The sequence below is a fragment of the Triturus cristatus genome, chromosome 3_1 (assembly GCF_964204655.1).
Source record: "Triturus cristatus chromosome 3_1, aTriCri1.1, whole genome shotgun sequence".
Taxonomy (NCBI): Eukaryota; Metazoa; Chordata; class Amphibia; order Caudata; family Salamandridae; genus Triturus; species Triturus cristatus.
Window position 1 is genome coordinate 738459266 of NC_140583.1, and position 18248 is coordinate 738477513.

Genomic DNA, 18248 nt, shown 5'->3' on the forward strand with positions numbered 1-18248 from the left:
CCTCAGATGCATTCTTCTCAACACCCACTCCGCCCACAAACACGTAGTTGAACTCTTGGACCTACTCCCCAGATGTCGCCTTCCTGACAGAGACCTGGCTGAACCCCTCCTCGGCACCCGACATTGCCATCCCGGAAGGCTACAAGATCACCCGCAGGGACTGTACCAACGGAGTAGGAGTAGGAATCGCCATCATCCTCAGGAACACTCTGATGACACCCTCAGCACTGCCGAACACCTGCACTTCCTGATCCACACCGACCCCAACACCACCCTCGGAGGAACCCTCGTCTACAGACCCCTTGGACCCCAACCACAGTTCAGCGACTCCATCGCCGACTTCGTCAGCACAAACGCCCTAACCTCCACTGACTACATCCTCCTCGGGGACCTGAACATCCACCTCGAGAACAACAACTCCACCACCCTGATCACCAACCTCGGACTAAGACAACTCGTCACAACACCCACCCACTCCGCTGGCCACATACTTGACCCCATCTTCTCCGCAAGCACCCACGTCTACTTCAACCAGACCACCGAACTCCACTGGACCGACCATCGCTGCATCCACTTCGCCTTCCGGAAACCCACCACGCACCACCGCACCCAACAGATCCCTCGCCGCTGCTGGAGCAAAGTCACTGAAGACCAGCTAATCACCACCCTCGCCCGAAGCCCCCCCGCCGACCCCACCGCCGACCCCACCGACCCAGCCACCGTCACCCGCAACCTCAGGCAGTGGATCGACGACTGCACCAACACCCTCACCCCATTCAAGAAACCCTCCAACAGCCACACAAGCAGGAAAGCCAGCTGGTTCATTGAAGACCTCCAGGCTTCCAAGCAAACCTGTCAAAAGCAAGAGAAGAACTGGCACCGGACAGCTACGCAGCCCACAAGAACGCCACCCACAGACACCATCCCCTCATCAGATCCGCCAAAAGGGCCTACTTCAGAGACCGCCTAGAAAACAACACACACAACAGCAAAGAGCTTTTCAATATCGTGAAGGAACTCTCCAACCCCAGGTACAACACCAAAGACATCCCACCTTCGCAAGACCTGTGCGACTCGCTTGCCACCTTCTTCCATCGCAAGATCGCAGAAATCCACGACAGCTTCAATGCCACAACCGCCCGACACCCACTGAGACTTCTGCCCCGACAACCACCATCCGCACCGATCGCCTGCTCTCCTCGACCAACATAAACGACGACGACACCATCAGAATCATGAACACCATCCACTCCGGATCTCCGTCTGACCCATGCCCACACCACATCTTCAACAAAGCCAGCACCGCCATCGCACCCCATCTCCGGAAATCCATCAACATTTCCTTCGAGACAGCAACCTTCACGGAGAGCTGGAAGCATGCCGAGATCAATGCCTTACTCAAGAAACTCAAGGCGGACCCCAAGGACCTCAAGAACTTCCGGCCCATCTCCCTGCTCCCGTTCCCACCGAAGGTCATCGAGAAGACCGTCAACAAACAACTGACCCACTACCTCGAGGAGAACAGCATCCTGGACCCGTCCCAGTCCGGTTTCCGCAGCAACCACAGCACCGAAACTGCCCTCATCGCCGCCACGATGACATCAGGGCCCTGCTAGACAACTGAGACACCGCGGCCCTCATCCTCCTGGACCTGTCAACCACCTTCGACATGGTCTGCCAATGCACACTTCGCACACGCATCCACGATGCCAGGATCCAAGAGAAGGCCCTGGACTGGACCACCTCCTTCCTTTACGGCAGAACACAGAGCGTCTGACTCCCCCTTCTGCTCTGAAGCCACTGAGATCATCTCGGCGTACCCCAGGGCTCATACCTCAGCCCAATGCTGTTTAACATCTACATGGCACCGCTCGCCCTCGTCACCCGACTGCACGACCTCAACATCATCTCTTACGCCGATGACACTCAGCTTATCCTCTCCCTCACCAATGACCCCCACACCGCCAAAACCAACCTCCACGAAGGAATGAAAGCCGTCACCAAGTGGATGAAGAACAGCCGACTGAAGCTGAACTCGGACAAGACGGAGGTCCTCATCCACGGATCCACCCCCTCGGCCTGGGACAACTCCTGGTGGCTGACCCTACTGGGAACAGCTCCAACACCCACAGACCACGCACGCAACCTAGGGGTCATCCTTGATGCCACCCTCTCCATGACTAAGCAGGTCAATGCCGTCTCTTCCTCCTGCTTCAACACCCTCCGCATGCTCCGCAGGATCTACAAGTGGATCCCCAACGAAATGAGAAGAACGGTCACCCAGGCCCTCGTCAGCAGCAGGTTGGACTACGGAAACGCCCTCTACGCAGGAGACTTGGCCAAACTCCTGAGACGGCTCCAACGCATACAGAACGCCTCTGCATGGCTGATCCTCAGCATCCCTCGCCACAGCCACATCACACCCCACCTGAGAGACCTGCACCGGCTCCCCGTTAACAAGAGGATAACCTTCAAGCTCCTCACCCACGCACACAAGACACTCCACAACACCGGACCAGAGTACCTCAACAGATGGCTCAGCTTCTACACACCAACCCGCCAGCTTCGCTCCGCCATCCTCACCCTCGCCACAGTCCCCCGCATCCGAAGAGCATCCTCCGGCGGCAGATCGTTCTCCCACCTCACCGCCAAGACCTGGAACACCCTCCCCATCCACCCACAGCAGACCCAAAACCTAATGACCTTTAGAAGACTCCTCAAGACCTGGCTTTTTGAGCAGTAGCAGCATTCACCCCCCCCACCCCCCCCCCCCCAGCGCCTTGAGACCCTCACGGGTAAGTAGTGCGCTTTACAAATGCTACAAAAAAAAATGGATCGATAGTTTCGGTGGTGGTATGATTAAGTCGTTGCTAACCTCTGTAATTATTGTGTTGATTTCTGCAATTGTCTTGTTTCTCTTGCTCAAATTCTCAGAAATTTTTATAATTGCCAGTATAAGGAGAAAAAAAGGTCTGTCTAAGCGGAAGCGACATGGCATAAAGATGGAGTATTTTAGAGATAATGCTTACAATCAACTAAAGCTGTCCGAAAAATCAAATTGCAAGAAGCTGAAAGTATATTAAACCCTGATTTTAGTAGCTTTAGAGAGACATTGTCCGATGCTAATAGGGGTGCTGCCTGAATTCTCTTTGACTTTACTGTTCATTTGCATCTTAAAATGATTTTGATTTTGCACTTACTTTGTATGTCCAGTTTACTGAGAGCCTTCATGGCACTGGATTATGCCTTTATGATTTCTGTTTTTTTACTCTTTGTAATAAATCTTCAACATTTTATTCTTGATATAGAATTCAATCAATCATTGGGTGGGCCCTTACTTAATTGACTGTATTTTTGTTGTGTTGGGGGTACTTTATCTTGGGGACACATTGTCCCTTGAAATTGAGGTTTAACACCATCTCCAATTCATCACTCAATAGCAGTATAGTTGAGGTAATATTTTGGAGTGTACATTGATAGGGCTCCCCGCTCCCACAGCACATTGGGACAAGACCTGATAATGTAACTTTGTTTAGGAATTTGTTAGGAAACATAATGAGAAGAAAGTGAACAGTTTGAGGGACTGGAAATATGAATAGAAAATCAGAGAGCGTTTTAAAGCTGAGAAAGATTTTAGGTTTTCAAATTTACATCCAAGATTGAGAATGGAGTCTGAGATAAAGGGAGAACTGTGTATGGAGCATCGTAGACCTACAGGAGTTCGGTCGCTAGAATCTGTGGGTGAGATGGAGTTAAAGAAGTTATGTTGTTTGCTGCAATTTTCTGGTTAGTGAATTTTGAAAGGAATCTATTATGTGTGTGCTAAGACTGCTTATTTCAATCCACCTCGTAATTAGAACGGTTCCTGTCATATGGCTTTAGTATTTCTTAGAGTTGATTATATGAATGCGTTGAATGATGCTGTTGGTTTGAAGAGATGAGGCATGGTTTGGGGCAAATAATATTAGATATATTAGGAACTATGGGCCATATGTAGGAAGCCAAATTGCGATCGCAAATGCTGAAATTCGCAGAATTTCACCGTTTGCGATCGCATTTTGGGCAGTGTGCTCTGCAGCACACAAAAACCCACACGCAAAATAAGGAACCGCAAAATTTGCGATTCCTTATTTTGCGAATGCATTTAAGGAATCCCAAATTGCGATTCCTTAAATGCAATGTAGGAAGCACCCAAGTTGTGCGATTTTGGTTTAAGGAATCGCAAATTACCACCAGCTTCAGGTTGGTGGTAATTTGCGGTTTCTTTGAAAAATGCACTTTTTTGCATTTTTCAAAGTGCCATTTGGCGCACATACATGCCCTTAGCGCATGTATGTGCGCCACATGTGCACACATGTTTATTTCAGGGGTGCAAAAGGGTGTCCTATTGACACCCTTGCAACCTTGAAATTGCATTATCAATTTGCGATTCTCTAATTGAGAATCGCAAATTGAGAATGTCTTCCTATTCATTCCTATGGGCCTTCTAGCCCATAGGAATGAATGGCAAGGTATTCCTTATTTGCGAATCTAAATTTGCGATTCGCAAATAAGGAATAGGTGGGATTCGCAGAATATTTTGCTAATCCTACCTACATTGCATTTTGCGATTCTCTAATTGCGATTCCCTAAAAATCGCAATTTGAGAATCGCAAAACACGTTTTACGTACATATGGCCCTAAGATTCCATCTATAGGTGTGACTATGATTGATGTGAAAAATAGAAGATTATCTACACTTGTTGATAAGATGGCATCTAATACAGTAGGAACACTAAGCCGAATTAAACCTTAAACTATTGCTGTGCATGCAATGATTATGCCAAACCAATTAACACTAGAAGGAAGGAGGAGTTTGCAGGGTTTTGAAGGTTAGCGAATGTTCTGCCTTCATTCATGATAACAATAGAGATATTAATGCCTATATCAGCAACATAATTAACATTTATTGTGAAGACTGAGCTTTAAAAGAGCACGGAATTTAGGAAGCATTAAGTTTCTTCGTTAGCGATATGAAAGGGGTTCGGTAAAGTTGATAAATGAATCAATAATTTGGGAGGTGGTATGATTGGGTTGTTTGCTAACCCCTGTAATTATTGTGTTGATTTGTGCAGTTGTCTTTTTTCTCTTGTTCAAATTCTCTGATATGTATTTTATAATTGCGAGTGTAAGGAGAAAAGAGGTTTGTCTAAAAGGACATGACTTTGAGTTAGAGGATGACAGAGATCAAATTTATAATCAACTAAAAATAGAATCACAAGAAGCAGAAAGTCATGTGAACTGTGTTATAACTGTTAAGTTAATTTCTTTTTTTTTTACTGATCATAAAGTTATCAAATGGAGGAGGTTGTTGAAGTTTTTGTGCTACATTTGTACGCATTATTTCAATGTGCAGGATGTGGATTCATTCTCAATTTTTTTGTCTACATATTGACATGGTGCTAATGCACTTGAAACACATTTGTTATGATGTACTAAAGTGAGTTTTTCTGGCTTATGTTAACTAGGCCTCAATTTAGACCTCAACACCGTCCTGTCAAAAATGGATTTATCCTTCTTAATGTACACTGTTCATTATTTCTGCAGCACGAAGTGTAGCAGTGTCATGTTTGATTATTTCCATTCACACTGTTCTTGCTGTTTTCAACAAAAACGTTCCAGCAAGGTCACAGTAATGCGTCTCTTCTCAAGGACCTTTCACTCACTCAATGTATTTAATTCACAATAGCAATCTGTTGTTCATGTAACTAGTTTGCCCTTCCATCTCTGAACGACATTAGCATATACCTGGCAGAACCCGTTATCATGTAGTAGGATAGTGACAATATGACATTTTTATAAAGCTATATTCTGACTTACGGGGGGGGTTGTTTCTTTTGCTTACCGCATGATGAGTCTGCAGAATTGTTTGCTTTCATTTGCAAAATTCTGTATAGAAAACACTGATTTTGGAAGCTTCAGAGAGACTTTATCCAATGCTACTAGGGATGCTGCCTGATTTCTCTTCTACTTTACTGCTCATATAGGACTTAAAATTATTTTGATTTTTTACTTGCTTTGTATGTCCTGTTTATTGAAAACCTTATGTATTTGCATTTATGATTTCTGTACCGCCCCTTTTGAATTGTTGAAATAAATCTTTTGCATTGTATCCTTGATCTAGAACTTAATCAAGGAGTGCGCCCTTACGTAATTGACTGTATTTTTGATGTGTTGGGAGGTGCCTTATTTAGTGGACACATTGCCTCATGAAAATGAGGTTTAACACTGTCTCTGATTCATCCTCCCATGGGCGTACAGTTGAGGTAAAATCTTTGAGTGTACATTTTTAGTGGTCTCTGTGCTCACAGCACATTGGAACAATACCTGATAACGAAAATAGGACAGAAAACCTAGTGGTTTGAACTGATCTGTTTTCACAAGGCAGCACTTTACAATTCAAATAAAAAACATAATGCAATAAGCATGATCTATGCTAAAGATCATACATTGCTAGGACAGTGGATAGGTAGGGTTTGAACACAATTAGGGTCTAGTATAAGTTTACAAGTTTGCATGCAGTTATGGGCTTGTTTCAAAATCTTTTTTCCCATGACTGCTCACACTTTGCTGACATCAATTCCAAACTTCACAATTCTCTACTGCCTTTTTAGTAAGGAATTTCTATTTTATTTACTAGGCCTTTGTGGAAACTTCAACAGCGTGTCTTTGGATGACTTCCAGACAGTCAGTGGAGTAGTGGAAAACTCAGCATCAGCCTTCGCCAACTCCTGGAAAACCATGTCTTTCTGCCCTGATGTGTATGACAACTTCGAAGACCCTTGTTTGGAAGGCAGTGACAAAGGTACCGGCTGAAATGTCTTTCTGTGGCATCATGCTATTCCATTTTTTACCCAAAGCATTGAAACGGTAAACCAAGTTCACATCATGGTGGTTCTGCCCTTATTCACAATAATTCACTTTGCATATTTTATTTCGTCATATTTTTAAATATGTTTGTTGTTTATTTGAGAACAGTTCCACCATGTAGTCTAGACTAGAGTACCTTCCAGTGGCCAGGTGTCCATTCTGATAATACCGCACCATCACCTGGACTTCTAAGCCATGCATCCCACAATCTACTGCACTGTTCAGCCCCACCTTCCTCACCCGACAACATACTCCTATCACATGGCGCTCCTAACTTGTATTCGGAGGGAAGGGTTGTAAGTAACCACAATCTTCAGCTACAGAATATCCTTCCCACGGGACTTCCCGCAGCAACAAATTGTCACCAGTCAGACTGGCACTTTGCCAAGAGTGAAGTTCCTGACTGCACCTGACCATGTAGGTTTAGTATAATTTTTCATATAAAAAAAACCATTGCCACCTCATATAACCACACTTTCACCCAATCACCCCACTACCATCCCCAAATACCCTAGTATAACCCCACTGCAGAATTACTACAGGTCAGCACCAGCCCAACTACCATAAGTACACAGTCCTTCATTATACTCTACCCCTACTGTGTAACATATGTAAAGCCAACACCTGCTGCGCATAGCCAAAGGCAATGTGCGCTGGTGGGTTGGCCGCAGGGCCAGGCCTGTGGACAGGTCCTGTGGCCTGCCCTCCATAGGCAGCCAACCCCACACTGTAGAAGATGACCCACCCGGCCAGGCCCGGTATCTAACCCATCCAGAAGAAATCAACCCCACACTGCACATGGTCTGCAGCCATGCCCAGTGGCCAATCTGTCCAAAGACAGACAGCCTCCCATAGGATGCCAACCCCATGCCACACCTAGGGGTGTATTTGGATGGCAGTTGGAAGTTCTCCTCGACCGCCATGGTAGTGGGAAAAGACCACCCGCAAGGACCGCGGCATAACCGCAGGCCCAATTAGGATGCTCCGCAGTCGAAATCTGACCGCAGCAGTTGGATTCTGGCGATTAACATTGCGGCGGTTGCTGCTGCAAGCAGCACCGCCGCGATGTGAAAAGGAGAATGTCATGCATGTCACTGCACTGCGTGGCAGGCACTGCACAGTGCCTGCCACCTGATACAGGTAAATGTAGGGGGGGTACCATGGGTATCCCCCAGTGCACCCACTTCCACCCAACACATTGGGGGCCCGCAATGGACCCCCAGAGACATTCTCCGCATGCTTTTCCATGGCGGTTCCACTGCCGCAGAAAGGCTGGCTACCGCCGGCATCATAATCATGCCGGCGGAGCCTGGCCCTACACCAGCATCATTGTAGCGGTCCAGTTCTGCCCGCTAGGCATGCGTGCAGACTGGTACCGGCGATAAAGTGGCGGGCGGAGATTCTCACCGCCGCGGTCGTCACCGCCATGCTAATGGGACCGGCGGTTTTCAGGGTTGCGATCGCGGGTGGATGTCCACCGCCGGTCCGGCAGTTGCCACCGCAGTCCCGGCAGCGGCCATCCATCCGCCATCCTAATAAACCCCATAGTCTTTGGCAATCTGTAGGGTTGGTCTTTAGGCCCCAAGAACCTCATCCCTGGGTCATAATATAATAATAAAGGGGAGAGGGGCCATGCAACCCCTCCCTACTCAGGCCCTGGGGACCCCATCTCCCAGGGCCAAAGGTAAGTGCTCACCCAGGGTACCCACATAGTACATGTTGAAGGCCACAGGGGGATCCCCAGGGCACCTGTGGCTTAAGCCCGCTCCCCGCATGGTGCAGGAGTCAGCATTTCTCCCACCCAGAGGTAGCAGCCATTTATGCTGCTCCCTCTGGGCAGGAGCAGTATGGTTTTTGTTTCCCTGCTGACATCAGTGTAGGATGGGAAACAGAACAAAAGCCTGCTCCTAGCCGGTGGGAGCATTTTTAAAACTCCTACCATCTGAGAGCAGACAGTATTTGCTCCTGTTTGGCGGGAGATTTACAAATGCTCACGCCAGACAGGAGCAAACACATTTTCTTGCCTGCGGTAGTCCCCAGGGCCTAAGTATGCTCAGGAAGAGGGGCTGCACCTCATCCCTTTTTTTTTTTAAAACAGTCTCAGTATGGGATTCCCTGGACCTTCACAGGCTTGTTAAGGTTGGCCGCGCGACTCCCTCTGCTTTTCAGCAAAGTCAGTCCCAGGGGATAAGATTATAAGGCCATCATTAACACAGGGAGTGGGGCTGTGAGCCCCCCACCCCTTAGATATACCTGGCCCTGGATGATGGGGTACCTGGGCCCTTAATAGGCTGGGGATAGGAGCCCTAATGATGCCCTTCCCTATGTATGTTTCAAATGGAAGCCACCAAATCTTTTTTATCTTTGCCGTGACCCTGTGGGACTCCACACGATCACGGCAAAATTTGCCATTCGCTTTTTAATGTTGGTCCCACCATGGGGCCTAGGGGTCTAGGTTATCCCTACCCATCTTATATCATATTTTTTTAAACTTCAGAAACTGTGGGCCTTATTTTATAGCAGACGGTGGGGCCCCCGACCGCAATTGCGGTAGTCACGGGACCATCACATTTTCATATGACCACCATGTTTGCAGTCAGAAAGTGCTCCATACCACGGCGGCATGTTCTGCAGCCAAGTAAAAGAGCTGCAGCACAAGCCATCGTGGTATGGAGCACCTCCAGCACCTCCATTCACCATGTTGTGCATGGTACACAGTTCATGGAGGTGAGTGGGAACACTACGTGTGCCCCAAGGGCCACATTACAGTGACCATATTCCGTTTCTGACAGCCTTTTCATTGCAGTCTCCCTGACATGAAAAGGCTGTCAGATATGGTAATCCGAGCGGCGGTGTCTGCCTCCACATCTCCACCATTCGGGAATACAATTCCAACCGTTGTCCCATCAGGATCACTGATCCTGGCGAAGGCGGTGGTCTCACTCTGCTGGAAGTTCAACCACTGAGATTGTAATCCGGCAGTTGGACCGCCATTTAAATCAGTGTCTAAGGCTTAGAGTCCTGTAATGGCTTCCTGCAAAACAATGGTCATGTTGCTAGCAGCCAATCAGGGAGCTCTCTCCAGTGGGTGCCTTAGTTCCGCGGCAGCAAGATGATCCAAGGGAAAACAAGCTCCCTTGACCAATCAGAATGTTCTATTTTTGGATTGGTGCTCCCATGAGACTTTTACGAGACTCTTGAGGACCCAGCGCTCCAGATATACAAATATTTTTGAATCTCTGTTTTTCAAAAACTTCTGAACAGTTTTACACCAAATCATAAAAAGCACAATCTGCAGACCAAGACCTAGCTTCCTGCGAAATTTTATGTCATTTAGTCCAGCAGTTTTTGCAGCAGCCCTCCTTGAAGAAGTCTATTGAAAATGCATGGGGAAATTTGCTTTTGGGACCCCACTTTTTTCTCTTTACCTGATAGTACCAGTAGGTAGTTATAGTTAGGATCTAGTTCTAATAGGAAAAGCGTTTTTTGATTTTCCTATAACTTTGGCACCATTTGATGAATCCTCACGAAATTTTCAAAACTAATGGGCCACTCACTTCAGCTGTTGTGTTAGAAGTTAAGGGGTGATCCTTAAAGAGGGATCCTAAAACTCTTTTTCTCCATGTTAATTTCCATGGGAAACTTTGGACAATGCTACAGCCCGAACTGCTGAACGGAATTACTCCAAATTTGGCAAAAAGGTAGCTCTTGGATCAGAAAGCACTCTTCTTGTTAAATGGTGTAAATCGTTTAAGTAGGTCCTGGAAAATGTTAAGATTTCTTAGATATACAACTGTGGCCGCGGTGGATCCACGAACCCTTCCGATCTCGTGCCTGAGATCTGATTGGCTGCCAACACTTTAAACCAGGAAGTGTTGGCAGACATCTTGTAACTCGGTTGAACCGAGTCAAAAGAAAAATGTTAATAAACAAGAAAAGGGGGCAAGGTAGAAACCCCTCGCCCCCTAGGCCTTTGCACCCAGGGCATAAAAAAAGTTTTACAAAATATATATTTTGACAGGATTCACGGTGGATTCATCAATCTGGCTGAAAATTAAAAATAAAAAAAAAGCGTGGGCTCCCATGCTTCGTTTCCTTTTGGCCCCTGGGTGGGCCATTTCCCAGGGACTATTAACAAAAGTGATGCATTGGCCCAGCCATGACCCTGCAGCCCCGGGGACGCCACCTCCCTAGGGCTAATTTTTGGAAATACTCAAGGAGGGAGCATGCGGACCCAAGCAACCTGGGGACCGCCACCTCCCCAGGACTATTTTTAAAAAATGATGTGTGGGGTGCTCCATCCCCCCCACATAGCCCTGGGGACCACCACATGGCCGGGGCTATTTTAAAGATGGCAGGGGGACCGTGCGGCCCCCTCCTGGAGCCGTAAAGGGCACTGGGGACCACCACCCCCACCAGGGCTGGCTCCAGCAATGTCCCAGGGTGCCCACCCCCAAGACATTGCAGTTTGCTATGGCATGGCGGGAGCACTTCTCCCACCAAGCAATAGCAAACACTGTTTCGCTTCATGGACACAAGAGCATTGAAAAATGCTCCAACTTCCATGAGGCAGAGTAGAATTGTTTTGGGGCAGAGGGAGATGCATGTTTTCAGCGCCCTCTGTCTAAAAGCAATGCTGGCTCCCGCAGGAGGTGGGGAGCCCGCAGGGACTTTGCAGTCCTCAACGACCTGGCCAAGCCCTGGGGGATGGGGACCTCGGGCCGAAAAGTGCCCAGGAGGGGGCTACTCGTCCCCACTCCTTAAAAAAAAAATAATAATAAAAGAAATGGACAAGCCTCGGGGGATAAGGGCCCCAGGGCCAAATATGGGCTGGGTAGGAGGGCCCCTTTGCCCCCTTTCCTTAAAAATGTTTTTTTTTAATTGGCCGGGCCTGATGGGGTGGGGCGCCCAGGGCTTTGATCAGCCTGGGAAGGGGGATGCATGGCCCCCCTTCCCTTTTCAATTGAAAATTATAAACATAGGCCTAGTCCCTTGGGATGGTGACCCCGGAGCCGAAATCGGCCTTAGGAGGAGGGCCGTAGAGCCCCCCTCCCATTTCAATGTAATAAAATACAAATAATAGGGGCCAGACCTCGGGTTATGGGGTCCCTGGGTCCCAAAAGTGTGAAAGGGAAGGGGGCCCACACAGCCTCCATTCCTAAAATTAAAAAAAATGAAACCGGCAACTCGCCAGAGGCCCCACCTCCTTTCTCCAGGCGCGCTCTTGGTTGGGGATGAGGTCCCCTTCATTGCTGAGGGGCCAACTAGCCCACCTGTTACCTCCAGTAAGCCCACACAGAGAGACCTTGTCCCTTTTTACACCACTCTGAAAACGTGCCTCTTGGCACACTGACGATGGGGTGATGAGGTCCCCTTATGTCCTGAGGACCTCAGGAATAAAGTGGACTTCCTCCCCCAAGCAGCACTGCGCCAGGAGGCGTGTTTGCAGAGTGTTGGAGAAAAAGGGCATGGCCTCTGATCACCTCTCAACAATCCAGCTGTGTGGGGACTACTGGAGGTAACAGGAGGGCTAGTTGGCCCCAAGGGACCCTAAAGAGGCAAGGGGGCTTCATACCCCAAATAGTAGTGCTTCAAGAGGGACGTTTGCAGAGTGGTGGAGAAAGGGGCGTGTCCTGTGACCACCTCTCAGCAATCACACTGTCTGGGCCTTACTGGAAGTAACAGGTGGGATAGTTGGGCCCTAAGGGCCCTCAGCAGTGAAGGGGACTTCTTCCCCCCACCAAGAGCATGCCAGGTAGTGCGTTTGCAGAGTTGTGGAGAAAGGGGGCATGGCCTGCTATCAGAACTCAGCAATCCTGCTGTGTGGGACTTACTGGAGGATATAGGATGGATGGTTGGCCCCCAAGGATGTCCTTGGGGGACAACTACTCCTCATGTTATCTCCTGTAGGGCCCACACAGTAGTATTGTAGAGAAGTTGTCAGAGGCCATGCCCCTTTCTCCATCACTCTGCAAATGTGCCTACCGGTGCACTACTAGTTGGGGGATAAAGTTCTCCTGTTTCCAGAGGGACCCTGGGAGCCAAGAACCCTCCTGGTACCTCCTGTAAGTCCTACACAGTGGAATTCCTGAGAGCTGGTTGGAGGCCCAGCTCCCTTTCTCTACCACTCTGCAAACGTGACGGCTAGTTAAAAATTCTTAGAAATTCACACAAAAAAACAAAGGTTACAAGTACGTTATAGTTAGCAAATAGAATTTAAAAAACCTTAGAAATTCACTAAAAAAAACAAAGGTTACAAGGATGTTATAGTTAGCAAATAGAATTTAAAAAACCTTCGAAATTCATTTAAAAAACAAAGGTTACAATGACCTTATAGTTAGCAAATAGAATTGGGGTGGCAGAGTGGGCTAAAGAACGGTGATGGATCAAACCCAGATCTCTTGACTGGGTGTGAGTGTTTGATTGGTTCTGATGCTCCGTCCATCACCACCCCCTTTTGTACCGCTTTGTTCGCCATAAGTTGGCAGGGTATGCTCGGACGTGAGTCCCTTGCTCACTTTGCCACTGGATTCAAGCAAGCCTGGCTGAAGACGGCTGAAATGCCAGAAACCGGTCATAGGAAGCTTGTTTCCGGTCCAGGGAAGGCATGGCTTGGCAGTTCGGGCTGGACTGTTCCCATGAGGCACAGGGTCAGACTGATTTGCATATGGCCATGTCTGAACTGGGGTGGCAGAGTGGGCTAAAGAACGGTGATGGATCAAACCCAGATCTCTTGACTGGGTGTGAGTGTTTGATTGGTTCTGATGCTCCTTCCATCACCCCCCCCTTTTGTAATGCTTCATCATCGGGCAGTTGCTCCTCGTTGGGCCGGCGTTGCAATGTCCTACGGGTCCCCCGAAGGGTCTCTTTGACGGAGATCTTTTTAGAGAGCTGCCGATGGGTGCATGTGGGTGTGGGGGTAACAAATTGGGTGTGAGGGACAGTGCGTGCATGCAGTGCGAATTAAAAATGCCTAAGGGTTGCCAAAAAAGGTTTTAAGGAAGAGGTACCCTTGGCAGAATAAAAAAACCCGTAGGTTAGAGGTTACCAGCATGGGCGCAATGTGCCCGGGTAACTATGCTAAGGTCGACATGTTTCACGCTTGAAACGGTCTGAACGATCCTTGGCGTTTCTTCAGGACCAAATGTGTGAGTGGAGCGTGGTGAGTGCACGGACGTGTGTGTTATGAGTGGGGTAACATTAGCCCACTTGAAACTTAATAGGGGGGAGAGAGGAAGCCTACAAGCTACTAGTCAGTGGCTGTCATCGATCCTAAGTAGATCTATGCCCCCTAAAATAATGACCTAAATACAGAGATATTGTTTCTCCATGAGCTAGTGGCGTGGGATGCCCGCACGGTTTTACTCGGGTGTCGGCGTAGATAGCCTACCCTGTCCGGACGCCTGCTAGTGACGTCACATATTACACCATTCATGACATGGTCAGTGACATCACTGATGACATCTCAAATGACATCACTGATAACATCATCCAGTGACTGTGATTTTCTTTAAAGTTTAAATATGTGTATATATATATGCCAAGGTGTATTGAAGAATGAGTGGGTGTATAAGTGTCTGGATGGAAGATTTAGTGGGTGCGTGACTGACTGTATAAGTGAGTGATTAAATGTGTCTTACTGAATGCATGGGCTTGTGTCTAAACTGTGTGAATGTATGTATCAGTCTGTCTGTTGTTGTGTAAGCTGCTGCATCAGTTGGTCAGTAACTGTCAGGATTCAATTTGCAACAACTTAAAACTACACAGGAGCAGAATGACGCTAGATCCCAATGCCCTTCTCAGAACACTTCCTGTTAGGTCTCTTATTCGGTCACAGGTAAGTTCTAAGGGGGGAAAGGGGTTGGGACATAGAAGAGACTGCTCCAAATATCTTCCTGTTCTGCTTCATAAGGTTTCTTCTTCTTACAGGTCTGCCAACAATTATATTATGTTTAGAACTTACTGTTGACGTGAAGTTTACTGCATTCTTTTCGTTATTAAATATAGATGTCTATCTTACCAGAATGTCTTTGGAGACTTGCTTCTCTTCGCTACTTCTCAATATGGTAATGATGAGAAGTCTCCACTCTACTCTCTTCTTTTATTTTGGTTCGTTCAGTACTGGACCTTTTCCTGAACCCTTCATACAAAGAAAAATAAGGTGAGTATGTGCGTGTCTTACTTTCATTCAAGTGGGGAATCTACCTTCCTTACTCTCTCTAAACTTACTGAGAAGAGTGTAGAGTGAGATGTTGTAATGAGAGTTCTGCTCTATCTTGGCTGAAGCTTCTGTCTTCTTTCTTAGCCTGATGAGTGTGGAGCGATATGGGAGATTCTTATGCAGAACTTGAAGGCCTTTTATTTAGAAGCGTGAAGGTCTAATTGTGACAACCGTTTTAACCTCCGTCTAGTTGTTTATTTTTGCGCGAGGAGAAAAGAAAGCTTTACCCGCGATTACCCCTTTCGGTGCGCATGACGAGCGGTTCCGTCATGCACATCGGTCGCGCTGTGCGGATGACGGAACCGCTCCGTCATGGCCCCGCCCACGCAACGAACCTTCAGCACAGCGTGGCAATCCGCGCCACGCTGAAGGGGTTAAGCCTTCAATAAATTCAACGAAGCTTTTAACTAGACACGTTGTGTAAAAAAAGTCACGAGCATGTCTAATGCTTTTTTGAGCTTCCAACTTGAGTTACTGTGTTTTTATAAATATGTGGCAAAGAGGAATTTTCGCCCAGTCTACCTCGGAGTATAACTGAAGAAAAACCTCTAGGGAACTATCGTCTCTTAGACTAACACTGCGCTTGAGTTTATGCGCCCGCGTTTATTTCTGTTCCCTTGCTGAAGAGCCTTCTGGTATTATTCGTATTTTAGGGCAGACGCGGCGCTCGAGTTAATGCGCCCGCGTCTATTTGAACTTGAAACGGAATTCAGAGTCAGCAGAAGATTTTACACCCAAACTTCAACTCGCTTCTGTTTTTTAGATATTTTGACTACCGTTAATTTTCTGCTACCCTAAATCGTCATAGAGGACTTTTATTCAAGAAACTGTAACTGCATCATTTTATTCTGACTAGAATTATTTTAATTTTATCGTCATATTTCACTAACCTGAATCTGAAGGGGATATTTAGATACCAACGAAGCTAACACCGCAGTTTCCGCAACTACCCTAGCTGACTAACTCGACGCAGGGATAAACAGGTGTTCTCCTCTCAGTTTCTTCATTGAAGTGCACAGTAGAATGTTGTAGCACACTTCACCAGGTGTCCTGAAGCCTAAAAGACTAGACTGCTAACAGCAGAGTGCTGTAGCAGTATGTGCATACTGGCGGACATCTTAGAATTCCAACGATGCCAGCAAGCACCCCAACTTAAGGGATTAACTGGCATTTGATAATTTTGTAGAGGGGAGGAGGCAGCCAGCATTGTGTTACCAGGAGGAAACCTCCCGTGAGTCCTGATAGTACCCCCTCCCAATGGGGTGTCCTCCAAACATGGTTTAGCAGGGAATTTAGCATGAAAAGCTTTAATTAATCGGGGGGCATGGACATTAGTGCTCTTTTCCCAAGATCGTTCATCAGGTCCATAACCCTTCCAGTCAATGAGGTAGAAAAGTTCATTACGCATGAGTTTTGAATCTAAAATTTGTTTAACTTCACTCACTATATACCCTTCAAAGGTACACCCACTGCTAAACAATTGTCCCAACTTTTCAATCAACACGTTATCCGTCTTCATGGGATCCCTAAAATCCTCATCTCAGACAGGGGCTCCCAGTTTCTATCACGATTCTGGAAGGCTTATATCAAGGGCCTTAACATTGACCATCGGTATTCCACCAGTTTCCACCCAGAAACTGATGGTCAAACTGAACGCATCAACCAGGACTTAGAACAACACCTCAGACTTTATTTGTTAGATGAGGAGGGTGATTGGTCTGACCATTTATGAACTGCGGAATATGCCCACAATAATGCTGTCAATGTATCCACTGGCCACTCCCCTTTCTTTATAAGCTCAGGTAGACACCCTAATTCTCATGCTAATTTTGATGAAGTTCTTGTTCCTGCTGTTCAGGATATTGCCCGACAATTATTCTTCCTCACCATTAACAATCAAGGGGTCAGGAGGGGAGGTCCCGCGTAACCCCGGTTAGATAGGTTTAAGGAGAGAAACGTGAAAGACCGGATGCATCTTGGTGGTATTAGGAAGGGAAAGTTGATAAGTGACTGGGTTTATGACTTTGTAAATAGGATAAGGACCCATAAAACGAAGCTGAAATTTACGGGGACCATTAAGTCGAAGATTTTTTGTACTCAACCAAACTAAATCTTCTACATGAAGCTCAGGTTCTCTTTTACGTTTTCGGTCAGCGAAGTGTTTGTAACGATCCTTCGTGATCGACAAATTCTGGGTTACTGAGTGATGAATTTTAGTTAATTGTCGGGCAATATCCTGAACAGCAGGAACAAGAACTTTTTTTTATTTTTTTATTTTTTTATTTTTTTTTTGGAGCATTTTCAACATTTCTAATACAACCAACAAACCTGCCATTCAGCATCATCATGGTGTTACAAAATAATTTGTTGCTTGGTGCCATATGAAAAAATACGTCGTGCAATAGTCAACATGTCCGTAGCAATAGGGAGTACAAGCCATTAAACTGGATACAGGAGCTCGAGGGGTCGCAACACTCTACCTTGGTGCACAGGGTGAACTAACCATGGAGAAGAACATGTGTGGCAAACAAAGGACACTCCAGCCCAACAGGTTCGGCCATCTCGTTTGGAAAGGACAGGACTTTCGCGTGGCTCTCCCGCCTCCCACCACTCCGGGCTCATGCACATACCATATCCCCCTCCGCCTCCCCAGCCTGATGTTCCCGAGCCCAGCTCACAAATGGATCCCAGATGTCGCGGGGTCGCGACGCAGTCGGTAGCAACTCCCCAAACGTGGTCAACTGCGTATGCCCATACGTTACGTCTGCTAGCCAGTCCGTCACCGTGGGTCTCTTTCTCCTACCCCAATGGATCGCCACCCGCCTCTTAGCGAACAGCAGGAGCAGTGCATGCAACTTGCGTAGCTGTGGTGAAGTGTCTTTGACATAGCCTAGTAGTCCTAGCAGGGGGGAGGGGTCGTCCAGGCGGCCTACAATCTGGTTGATGAATAAAAATACCCGAGCCCAATATTCCTCCAGCCTCGGGCATGACCATGCTACGTGCAAAAAGGAGGCCGAGGCAAACCCACAACGCCAGCAGTCATCCGTCTCACGCAGCCCCATCCTCTTGAGGCTGACGGGGGTTCTGTAGAAACGGTGCAGATATTTAAAATGTATGA

General features: G+C 47.3%; 1 protein-coding gene across 1 annotated transcript in view; it reads left to right on the forward strand.

The window, feature by feature from the left end:
• The window catches only part of LOC146860897 (uncharacterized), a 1545865-nt gene that overhangs the window by 601889 nt on the left and 925728 nt on the right, over window positions 1-18248 (forward strand). Inside the window, exon 13 of the mRNA XM_085646178.1 lies at window positions 6680-6844. Within this exon, the coding sequence (XP_085502304.1) occupies window positions 6680-6844 (165 nt within the window). The remainder of the gene's footprint in view (window positions 1-6679; window positions 6845-18248) is intronic.